We start from the raw sequence: 12,355 nt of genomic DNA, 5'->3' as shown, positions 1-12,355 counted from the left end.
ACCTTAGATATGCAGATGACACCACCCTTATGGCAGAAAGCAAAGAACTTAAGAGTCTCTTGATGAAAGTGAAAGAAGAGAGTGAAAAAGTTTTAAAACTCAGCATTCAGAAAACTAAGATCATAGCATCTGGTCCCATCAGTTCAGTTCAGTTCAGTTCAGTCTCTCAGTTGTGTCCAACTCTGTGTGACCCCATGGACCGCAACACTCCAGGCCTCCCTGTCCATCACCAACTACCGGAGTTTACTCAGACTCATGTCCATCGAGTCGGTGATGCCATCCAACCATCTCATCCTCTGTCATCCCCTTCTCCTGCCCTCAGTCTTTCCCAGCATCAGGGTCCTTTCCAATGAATCAGCTCTTCATATCAGGTGGCCAAATATTGGAGTTTCAGCTTCAGCATCAGTCCTTCCAATGAACACTCAGGACTGATCTCCTTTAGGATGGACTGGTTGGATCTCCTTGCAGTCCAAGGGACTCTCAAGCGTCTTCTCCAACATCACAGTTCAAAAGCATCAATCCTTCGGTGCTCAGTTTTCTTTATAGTCCAACTCTCACATCCATACATGAACTGGAAAAACCATAGCCTTGACTAGATGGACCTTTGTTGGCAAAGTAATGTCTCTGCTTTTTAATATGCTGTCTAGTTTGGCCATAACTTTCCTTCCAAGGAGTAAGCGTCTTTTAATTTCATGGCTGCACTCATCATCTGCACTGATTTTAGAGCCCCCAAAAATAGTTTGCCACTGTTTCCACTGTTTCCCCATCTATTTGCCATGAAGTGATGGGACCAGATGCCATGATCTTAGTTTTCTGAATGTTGAGCTTTAAGCCAACTTTTTCACTCTCCTCTTTCACTTTCATCAAGAGGCTCTTTAGTCCTTCTTCACTTTCTGCCATAAGGGTGGTGTCATCTGCATATCTGAGGTTACTGATTATTTCTCCTAGCAATCTTGATTCCAGTTTGTGCTTCACCCAGCCCAGCGTTTCTCATGATGTACTTTGTATATAAGTTAAATAAAGCCTGGGCTGGGGTGGGGGAGGATTGAAGTCCCTGGTTCTTCAGCGTTGAGCTTTCTGGTGGGTTGTCTGCACAGCCGGAGGCCGTAGAGCCGTTTGCTCCAGCTCCGGGAAGCTCCAAAGCGTCACAACTGGCGCACAGGCCCCAGGGCCCACGGCTGTGCCATGGTCCAGCTCACTACTGTCCTTTGCAAGGCCTACCATGGAGGCCACTTAACCATCTGCCTTGCGCTCGGTGGCTGTACCAACAGGCCTTTCTACCACATCGTGGCTGCTCACAACAAGTGTCCCAGGGATGGCCGTTTTGTAGAGCAGCTGGGCTCCTATGATCCAATGCCCAGCAGTCATAGAGAGAAACTCGTTGCTCTCAACCTGGACCGGATCCAGCATTGGATTGGCTGTGGAGCCCACATTTCAAAGCCTGTGGAAAAACTTCTGGGTCTTTCTGGCTTTTTCCCTCTGCACCTGATGGTGATCACAAATGCTGAGAGGCTGCGATGGAAACAGGCACGAGAAGTCCTCTTAGCAGCTCAGAAAACAGATACAGAGGCTACAGAAACAAAAGAGAACTGACTTCAGTGAACATAGTAGTGGGAACAAACTTGAAGTCCTCCTAAAATATTTGTGGAGAACTCTTAGTTTTATTATATTTAGAGGTCAATAAATGGAATTTTTTAAGTAAAAAAAAAAAAATGTTAAATAAGCAGGGTGACAATATACAGCCTTCACGTACTCCTTTCCCAATTTGGAACCAGTCTGTTGTTCCATGTCCAGTTCTAACTGTTGCTTCCTGACCTGCATGCAGGTTTCTCAAGACACAGGTCAGGTGGTCTGGTGTTCCCATCTCTTTAAGAATTTTCTAGTTTATTGTGATTCACACAGTCAAAGGCTTTGGCATAGTCAATAAAGCAGAAATAGATGTTTTTCTGGAACTCTCTTGCTTTTTTGATGATCCAGCAGATGTTGGCAATTTGATCTCTGGTTCCTCTGCCTTTTCTAAAACCAGCTTGAATATCTGGAAGTTCATGGTTCACGTATTGCTGAAGCCTGGCTTGGAGAATTTTGAGCATTACTTTACTCGCGTGTGAGATGAGTACAGTTGAGCGGTAGTTTGAGCATTCTTTGGGATTGCCTTTCTTAGGGACTGGAATGAAAACTGACCTTTTCCAGTCCTGTGGCCATTGCTGAGTTTTCCAAATTTGCTGGCATATTGAGTGAAGCACTTTCACAGCATCATCTTTTAGGATTTGAAATAGGTCCACTGGAATTCCATCACCTCAACTAGCTTTGTTCGTAGTGATGCTTTCTAAGGCCCCCTTGACTTCACATTCCAGGATGTCTGGCTCTAGGTGAGTGATCACACCATCGTGATTATCTGGGTCGTGAAGATCTTTTTTGTACAGTTCTTCTGTGTATTCTTGCCACCTCTTCTTAATATCTTCTGCTTCTGTTAGGTCCATACCATTTCTGTCCTTTATTATGCTCCTCTTTGCATGAAATGTTCCCTTGGTATCTCTAATTTTCTTGAAGAGATCTCTACTTCATGGCAAATAGATGGGGAAACAGTGGAAACAGTGAGAGACTTTATTTTCTTGGGCTCCAAAATCACTGCAGATGGTGACTGCAGCCATGAAGTTAAAAGATGCTTGCTCCTTGAAAGAAAAGGTATGACCAACCTAGACAGCATATTAAAAAGCAGAGACATTACTTTGCCAACAAAGGTCCATCTAGTCAAGGCTATGGTTTTTCCAGTTCATGTATGGATGTGAGAGTTGGACTATAAAGAAAGCTGAGCACCGGAGGATTGATGCTTTTGAACTGTGATATTGGAAAAGACTCTTGAGAGTCCCTTGGACTGCAAGGAGATCCAACCAGTCCATCCCAAAGGAGATCAGTCCTGAGTGTTCATTGGAAGGACTGATGCTGAAGCTGAAACTCCAATACTTTGGCCACCTGATATGAAGAGCTGATTCATTGGAAAGGACCCTGATGCTGGGAAAGATTGAGGGCAGGAGGAGAAGGGGATGACAGAGGATGAGATGGTTGGATGGCATCACTGACTCAATGGACATGAGTCTGAGTAAACTCTAGGTGTTGGTGATGGACAGGGAAGCCTGGCGTGCTGCAGTCCATGGGGTCTCATAGAGCTGGACACGACTGAGCGACTGAAGTGAATTGACTGATGTTTTGTGGGCTGGGTAATTTCATAGTCTAATGAGTGGGAGGATTATTCTATTTCAGGGGAAGGGGTGGAGATTTCCAGGAACTGGGCCACTGCCCAGTTTTTATTTTTAATTTTATTTATTTATTTGGCTGCTCTGGGTCTTAGTTGTAGCATGTGGGATCTAGCTCCCTGACGAGGGGTCGAACCTGGGCCTCCTGCACTGGGAGCTCAGAGTCTTAGCCACTGGACCACCAGGGAAGTCCCCACTGCCCAGTTTTTAATCTTTGATGGTTGTCCTCAGAAAAGTCATGGCACTGGTGGGTGTGTCACTTACCTTGCTGATGTATTACAGTGAGCATATACTGAGGCTCTTTGCTGGTTGTTCAACAGTAAAGAATCCTCCTGCAATGCAGGAGACCCAGGTTTGATCCCTGGGTTGGGACGATCCCTCAAGAAAGGAAATGGCTACCCAGTCCAGTATTCTTGCCTAGTGAATTCCATGGACATTAGAGCCTGGAGGGCTACATCCATAGGATCACAAAGAGTTGGACACGACTGAGAGACTAACACTTTCATTCTGAGGCTCAAGGTCTAGTGGAAGTCAGCCATCTTGGACTTATTTTGTTCTAATTAGTTACATCATGTCCTTGGACTATGTCCTTCTTTTATTTATTTATTTATTTATTTATGTTGTTCTTTCAGAATGTGTGTCCTGCCCCCTTCCCTCCCATTTCAAAGGCCCAGGCTCAGAACTGCCTTGTGCTTGGTCTTGTGCTCTGTGGCCACCATCTTGGATTTCTTAATAATTTTACCTTTGAACTTGTGCTTTGTCCAGTGGAACAATGGGCCATATGTGTGAGTAGAGGAGATAAGCCTGACATGCCATTTGGGATGCTCCATGAACACAGAGGGCTTCCCTTGTGGCTCAGCTGGTAAAGAATTTGCCTGCAATGCAGGAGACCTAGGTTCGATCCCTGGGTTGGGAAGATCCCCTGGAGAAGGGAAAGGCTACCCACTCCAGTATTCTGGCCTGGAGAATTCCATGGACTGTATAGTCCATAGGGTCGCAAAGAGTCAGCACAGAACTCTGATGGACCCACCATGCATGGGAGTTCAGCGAGATTAAAGGGAGTACAAGATAAGCATGTCATGTCTACACCTGAATAAGTGTAGGGGCTGACAGCTAAGAGGCTACTGTTTGGTTTGAAACAGAACGTGCTTTGAATCCAGAAAGAAGGCAATGGTCTTCTAGGAGACATGGATGATGGGAGGCATCCTACCATATCCATTCCCAGTCACATTAATTCGCTGCTTTAGCCAACCACTTCTTCTGGCGATGATGACAGAGAGGGAAAATTGGGGCAACCCACAATTCTGTTTTCGTTTCAGTCATCAGTAAGCTGAAAGTTAAAAAATGCTATTTTCTCTATTTAAAATAACATTAAATAAATTAAAAACACCATGAAAAGTCATAAGAAGAATCGTGGAAAAAAAGAAAGCATTTTATATTTTAGTACCTTGTGAAAAGTGAAAGTGTTAGTGGCTCAGTCATGTCTGACTCTTTGCAACCCCATGGACTATAGCCTGCCAAGCTCCTCTATCTATGGAATTCTCCAGTTTACTAAATGGAACACCAGTTTTTTCCAGCCTTTTTTCAAAAATATTTATTTATTTGACTGTGCTGGGTCTCAGTTGTGGCACTTGGGATTGTTATCAGGAGGTCCTTGGAGGCGGCATGTAGGACCTATACTTGCAGCATGTGGGATCTGATTCCCTGACAACGGATGGAACCCAGGCCCCCTGCACAGTGAGTACAGTGTCTTAGCCACTGGACCACCGGGGAAGTCCTTTCCCCTTTTTGAATAAGGGATTCCACATTTTCATTTTGCACTGGGTCCTACAAATTAGGCAGCTGGTCTTACTTCAATCCCTTCTGCAACAGACTCTAGATTAATTTTCTCAAAAGACAGTTTTAATTAGGCCACCCCTCAGCTCAAAGGACTTCAAATGGCTTCCTGTGACCTTGCAGGATGCGGTTCTCATTCCTAGTCTAACTTTCAGGGTGCTTCACAATCTAGACCCAGTCTGTATCCCCAACTTCCTTTGCCTCTAGGCTCCAACTAGCCCTCCGCTGAAGCTGAGCTGGCCATTCCTGGGACAGGCTGTGCTTACTCCTGACGTTATACCTTTGTCCATTTTCTTTCCGAGTCCTGGAAGACTGCCCACCCTTCACAGTCCAGCCCCAACTCCCATTCATTTATTCAGTGCGTATCTAATGAGCATTTGTTTAGAGCCAGGCGCTGTTCTCGTCCCTATGCTCCTGGGGCTCCCATTCTAATAAACTGTAAAAACAAACAAACAAATTAAATAAATGTTGGAGGGAGGAGGGAAAAACTGAGAGATTGGGATTGACATGTACACACTACTATGTATAGAATAGATAGCTAATGAGGACCTACTGTAAAGCACGGGGAACTCTCCTCAGTATTCTGTAATGACCTATATGGGGAAAGAATCTAAAGAGTATAACTGATTCACTTTGTTGTGCAGCAGAAATTAATGCAACATGGTAAATCAACTATGCTCCAGTAAAAATTCATTAAAAAAAAAAACCCAGCAGTGGGGCAACACCTAAAAGATGTTCACCCTGTTAGAGCAGGAATAAAATAAGTATTTGCAATAAAAATATTAAACAGGGCTTCCCTGGTGGTTCAGGGGTAAAGAATCCGCCTGCCACTGTAGGAGACATGGGTTTGATCCCTGGTCTTGGAAGATCCCACATGCCAAGGAGCGACTAAGCCCATGTACCACAACTATCGAGCCTGTGCTCTAGAGCCTGAGAGCCACAATGACTGAGCCTATGTGCCATGTGCCGCAACTACGGAAGCTTGCAGGCCCTAGAGCCCGTGCCCCACAACAAGAAAACCACCGCAATGAGAAGCCCGCATATTGCGACGAAGAGTAACTCCTGCTCACCACAACTAGAGAGAAGCCCGCACAACAGCGAAGACCCAGTACAGCCAAGAATAAATAATTAATTTAATTTAATTTAAAAATTAAATAATGTTAATATTATGCAGAAAAAAAGTAAGACAGTGTGATGTGCCAGAGAGTGCCTGAGTGTTCAGGGAAGGTCTTACTGAGGAGGTAACTTTTAATGACCCAAAGTAAGGCAAAGGAGCCACGGGGACCTGTAGGGGAAGAGCATCCTAGGAGGAGGAAGGGGTGAAAGCAAAGGCTGGCCTCCCGTGAGGGAAAAAGGCAAGACTGGGACAGCAAGAGATCTGAGAGGTAGGCAGAGGCCAAATCGTAACGGTCCTTGTAAGCCAAAGGGAGCAGTTTGGATTTTAATCCAACCATCACAGAAACAATTCTAGGATTTTAAGCAGGGAGTCGACAGGGTTAAATGTAATGAAAATCACCATGGCCACTGTGTGAGAGCTCACCATGGGAAGCAAGAGACCAGGCAGCATGGCTTTGTAGCAGTCCAGGTGGGAAATATGGATGGCTTGGCCCAAGCCAGCAGCTTTACAGGTGGAGACAGAAGTTCAGGGTCTGTCGTGAGCAATGGAGGTGACAGAGACAGGAATCATGGCTAGTTGCCTAGGTTTTTGTCTTCAGCAACTGTGCTGAAAACTCTTCTATTTTATCTTTGCAACCAGGCTGTAAGTTCTTTCAGAACAGGCCTTTGCTTTAGACTTTGTTTTTGTTTTTCCTTCAAACATTTATTTAACAAATATACATCATGTATCCCTTTCAAGGTCTACAGAGAATTCAGGCAAAGAGATCCCTTCAAAGACAGGCCATACAGATGAACATGAGCATAAGAGAAGGCAGAGAAGGCCAAGGAGTGGGAGAGAGGTTGGCTGTGGCACTATGGGAGTGATGAGAGTCAGAGAATGAACAATCCTGGACTTTCATGGATCACTACAACTATTCACACCAGCATTATCTAAAATGATAGCAAATACCTACAACATTCAAAGTGAATTGCAGCCCATTAGTGGGTCATTAAATCAGTTTAAATGGTCAAGCTAGAACTTTTTTTTCATGTTTATGTAAGTTATTTATTTATGCATTTATTATTATAGTATAATACATACAACATCAAGTTAGTTTCAGGTGTGTATGTGTGTGTGTGCTCAGTTGCTCAGTTGTGTCCAAGTCTTTGTGACCCCATGGATGGTAGCCTCCCAGGTTCCTCGGTCCATGGGATTATCCTGGCAAGACTACTGGAGTGGGTTACCATTTCCTCCTCCATTTTTTTTTAAAAATTATTTATTTGGCTGCACCAGGTCTGAGTTGCAGCATGCAGGATCTTTTTAGTTGCCACATCTGGGATCCTGAGTTGGGGCCTGCGAACTCTTAGTTGCAGCATGTGGGATCCAATTCCCTGAGCAGGGACCAAACCCAGGCCCTCTGCATTGGGAGCATGAAGTCTTAGCTGCTGGATCACCAGGAAAGTCCCTGTCTTACACTTTGTATATATTCCCCATATCCAAGCAACCCACAGAGCTACCCAAGATAAAGCCTGGTTGCTCCCCTGCCCTTCATGTGTGCTTAGTCATATCTGACTCTTTTCGACCCCATGGACTGTAGCCCACCAGGCTCCTCTGTGCATGGGATTCTCCAGTCAAGAATACCAGAGTGGGCTGCCATTTCCTCCTCCAAGGTATCTTCCCGACTCAGCAATTGAACCCGAGTTTGCTGCAGTGCAACCAGATGCTTTACCACTGAGCCACCAGGGAAGCCCCTTGGTTGCTGAACTGGGCTTAAACATGGAATAGCTCTTTCTATGTGAAACCCTAGAGAAGCAACTTGCCTTTTCCTTCATCAGACAGTGCTGAAAGTGTTATTTGCTCAGTCATGTCTGACTCTGCGACCCCATGGACTGTAGCCTGCCAGGCTCCTCTGTCCATGGACTTCTCCAGGCAAGAATCCTGGAGTAGATTGCTATTCCCTTCTTGAGGGGATCTTCCTGACCCAGGGATCAAACCTGGGTCTTCAGCATTGCAGGTAGATTCGTTATCTTCTGATCAACAGGGAAGCCCCATTCATCAGATAAGGAGCAGAGTAATGGGCCAGCCTCAATCCAGAGAGGTGAGCCTGGATCTTACCCTCAACACACACAGCTTGGTAAACACAGGCCCAGGGGTGGCTTCAAGACTGTTGGTTCAGTCTCTGCCCTGCCTGAACCCCAAGGTCACTTGAAAAAGAAAGGACGAGTGTCTTCTATACATTTAGATAATGTTGCTCCCTTCCACACCTTCTCATCAAGGTGAGGGTCAGCATGAGGAGGGTTGGGAGTTGGAGGGGGAAGAACCCTCAACTCCATGCAGCACTAGTGATCACAGGGAAACAACTGAGGAAGGGTGCGGGGGCAAAGAGCCATTACAACCTTCAACCTCTCCCTGGAACTCAGGCCTCCCTCCAGCATCTCCAGAAAGGAGGAAGGGATTAAGAGCTCCCATCTCCCCTCACCCATACCCAGAGCTTGTCCTGAGGTCTGTGCCCAGTGATTTCCTTCCCCCTCCCAACCAAATCCCAGGGACTCAACTGTTTGGGTTCCCAACAAGATGCGTCTTTGTAGAGACAGAAACAAGGAAAGAAGGGCGAGGGGAGCAGGGAGTTATTATTTAGTGGGTACAGAGTTTCGGTTTTACAAGAAGAGTTCTGGAGCTGGATGGTTCCCTAACACTGTGAAGTCTATTGTCACTAAACAGGACACTTAGAAATGGTTACGATGGGGGCTTCCTTGGTGGCCCAGTGGTTAAGAGTCTGCCTGCTAATACAGGGGACATGGGTTCGATCCCTACTCCAGGAAGATCCTACATGCTCTGGGGCAACTAAGCCCCTGCACGGAAACTACTGAAGCCCACACAAATAGAGCCCAAACTCTGAAACAAGAGAAGCCAGCGCAATAAGAAGCCTGTGCATTGGAACTAAGGAGTAGCTCCTGCTTGCTAGAACTAGAGAAAGCCCTTGCATTACATCGAAGACTCAGCACGACCCAAGATAAATAAATAATAAATCTTAAAAAAAAAAAATGGTTAGGATGGGAGACTTCCATGGTGGTTCAATGGTTAAGACAGGTTTGATCTCTAATCAGGGAACTAACATTCTACAAGCTATGTGGTGAGGCAAAAAAAAAAAAAACATTTAAGATGGTAAATTTTGTTATGTGTATTTTAACACAATCAAACAAACAGGAAAGAAACACAGAAGTTCCTCTGCTAACCGTATCAAGCTCCAATTCCCCAGGAGGACATACAAGGCCTCTCACCTCATGGCACAAGAAGCCTCCCCAGTCTGGTTGCATTCCATCTCAGCCTGCTCCCAGTTCAGTCACATCACACACCCTTCCTTATCTTCCATACCCAGAAGGCTGAGACTTATATTTCAAGAATTACACACAAGGCTAATGACATCAACAAAAGCAACATCTCTGGTACATGGAGCACTTTCTATATGCCACACATCCAACCTATGAGATTCCATCAAACCCTCTCAGCAACCCTGAGTAGGGGTAACCTGCCCATTTTGCAGATGGGGAAACTGAAAAGTAAAGAAGACTAGTCATTTGTTCAAGTTCCTCACACATCCTAGGAGATCCCTATGAAAGCATTTTACATGTCTGTTTCTCTCCCCAGACCCCTATTCTCCAGCCCAGGACCAAGTCTTATTTAATTTTGGAGTCCCTGTAGACTGCCTAACACAGTGTTTGGCATACTGTCATGTATGTGTTTGTGTGTAGTCGCTAAGTCGTGTCCAACTCTCATGTGACACCATGGACTGTAGCCCATCAGGCTCCTCTGTCCATGGGATTTCCCAGGCAAGAATACTGGAGTGGGTATTTCCTTCTCCAGGTAATCTTCCAAACCCAGGAACTGAACCCAAGTCTCTTGCATTGTAGGCAGATTCTTTACTGCTGAGCCACCAGGGAAGCCCCTTGGCATACTGTCAGGGGCCAATAAATGTTAGTTGAAACAAAGAGAGAGAGAAGGAAAGAGAGAAGGGGAGAGAGAGGTAACACACATGGTGGAGTGAGTGGATAGCATAAGTCTGGAGGCTGCACCATACACAGCCAAGCTCCAGAAAGGTTTTTAGGGGTATGAGAGAGGCAGGGGACACTGGACTGGCACTGTAGGTGCCCTTGGTGGGAGCCTGGCAGAGTCTGTGTCAAAGCAGAATCAGTCTTAATGAAAGAGTGTAGACAGCTCTGGATGGTAATCAGGAATCTTGGAATCTAGGGCAGGCTGAAGAAAGAGAGGTTGGGGGCAGAGTGTCCTGGACAGGATGGGATGGAGGGAGGAGAGAAAAGCCAGCCCTCAGGAGATTCCTAAGGGACCCGGGGCCAAGAAGTTACCACTCCGCACAACCCTTTTGGTGGGGACCCAGGCGTGTTCAGGCCCTTTAGCCTCTCACCCCCACTGGCTTGGTCATACATGAGGCACCCCACAGGACTGGTTTCATTATTCAGGTCTCTGCTGAAGTGACACTGCCTCAGAAAGACCTTCCCTGACCACTTGGCTAATGCTGCCTCTACCCTACCACCTCTGATTGACTACAGGATTTTACTCTCTTTATTGAGATAATCACCACCTGAAATGACCTTGCTTATTTGTTTCAGTTCAGTTTATGGGTTGTCTGACCATCCCCCCCGCCTTCTCCTTTTTTTTGGGGTCTCATTTGCAGCATGCAGGATCTTCAATCTTCATCAAGGCATGCGGGATCTTCCTCGCAGTGCACAGGATCTTCAGTTGTGGTATGTGGGCTCTAGTTCTCTGACTAGGGATTGAACCCATGCCCTCTGCTTTGGGAGTACAGGGTCTTAACTGGACTACCAGGGAGGTCCCCGTGTCTTCATCAAGGGATTCTCAGGGTCTAGAACAGTGCCTGGTACACAATAGGTGCTCTATAAATATCAGTTGAATGGACTTATCCCAGTGGCCCAGGCTGACCCTGAACATTGCCCAGGGACCAGAGTTGAATCTGGACTCCCTGGCCATGCTAAGTATATTCCTGTAAAACACTCTGACTGGAAGGAGACAGTGTAGACCTTGCAAACTTGAGACCATAAGGGTTCAAGGAGGGACCTAGGATGTGTCTTCCAACCCAGAGACCCTCTGGAAGCTTTCTTACACTGGGGTCACTCAGGTCCTGGCTAATCCTTGTAGAAGAGGAACAGCAGGTCCAATGAGTGACTCACCCTGTTGCCTGGGTTACTGGTAGGCAGATCCTCGTAACCTAGGAAGCTGGGACACTGGGATCCCCATGGGATCTGGAGATGGGGGATGGGAATGAAGTTTCCCAGGGAGCTGGCACTGAGGCAGGAGAGTACCCCAAGGAGGAGACGGGGCATGAGGAATCTCCAGGGGTCTGGGGGCTGAGGGCTAGGTCTCCATATATTCTTTGAAGGCAGAGATACTCCTGAATCTGTCTGTTCTTTCCAGGTGGGACCAGCACAAGCCTGTTCTTGTTTAACGGAGTAAAGACAAATTCTTCTGGGAACGAAGCTAGTGGGCCAAGACAAGGAGAGATAGAGGCGTCTTTCCCCCTCTGCTCGCCCCCCCCCAACCCCCGCTTTTTCTTTCTCCCTGCTGCCTCCACCCCTAGTCCCAGAAGGCCACCATCTCTCTGTGACCCGCTCACGCCCCCTGCTGCTCCTGTCTGGGACAGCAGTGGCCTGACTAAAGGACAAGAAAAATCCCATGTCTTCCCTTCCCTCCTGATTTCTGGGAACCAGCCTCAGAGCAACAAAGCTCAAGTCCCAGGGCAGCGGCTGCTGGAGAGGGAGGTGGGCTCCTGGCTCCCAGAAGGTGACTGGTATTTGGGTGTGTGTCTGTGGTGCTGTTACTGGGGTCTCAGCCTAGGAAGTCATCACTTCCTCAGGAAGCCCTCCCTGATGCCCAGTGTAGGTCAAGGCCACTGGCCCTTGAGCTTTCTCAGTTCTCTGACTGCTCCTTTATGGTACTTATCAGAGTTTCCAATTATCTACTCACTTGTTAGGCCTTGATGGATGCCTGCCTCCCCCAGGGGACCACCGCACCGAGAGGACAGGAAGCAGGGGTAGTTTGGCTCCTCAGTATGACTCAGTGCTCAGCACAGTGCCTGGCACATTGCAGACACACCGGAAACATTTGCTGGATAATGAAGGAGTGACATTCAAAG

At 46.8% G+C, this 12,355-nt stretch overlaps 1 protein-coding gene across 1 annotated transcript; it reads left to right on the top strand.

The window, feature by feature from the left end:
• The first annotated feature begins 1,185 nt into the window (after positions 1-1,185).
• LOC133055967 (small ribosomal subunit protein bS16m-like) lies at positions 1,186-1,594 on the top strand. Its single transcript, XM_061141052.1, has one exon. It carries the CDS (start codon positions 1,186-1,188, stop codon positions 1,591-1,593), a length of 408 nt encoding a protein of 135 aa, XP_060997035.1. The 3' UTR covers position 1,594.
• The last annotated feature ends 10,761 nt before the right edge of the window (positions 1,595-12,355 follow it).

The sequence above is a fragment of the Dama dama genome, chromosome 5 (genome assembly GCF_033118175.1).
Source record: "Dama dama isolate Ldn47 chromosome 5, ASM3311817v1, whole genome shotgun sequence".
In the NCBI taxonomy this organism is placed as follows: domain Eukaryota; kingdom Metazoa; phylum Chordata; class Mammalia; order Artiodactyla; family Cervidae; genus Dama; species Dama dama.
Note: the sequence above shows the minus strand (reverse complement) of the source record. Positions and strands in the feature narration are given on the sequence as shown.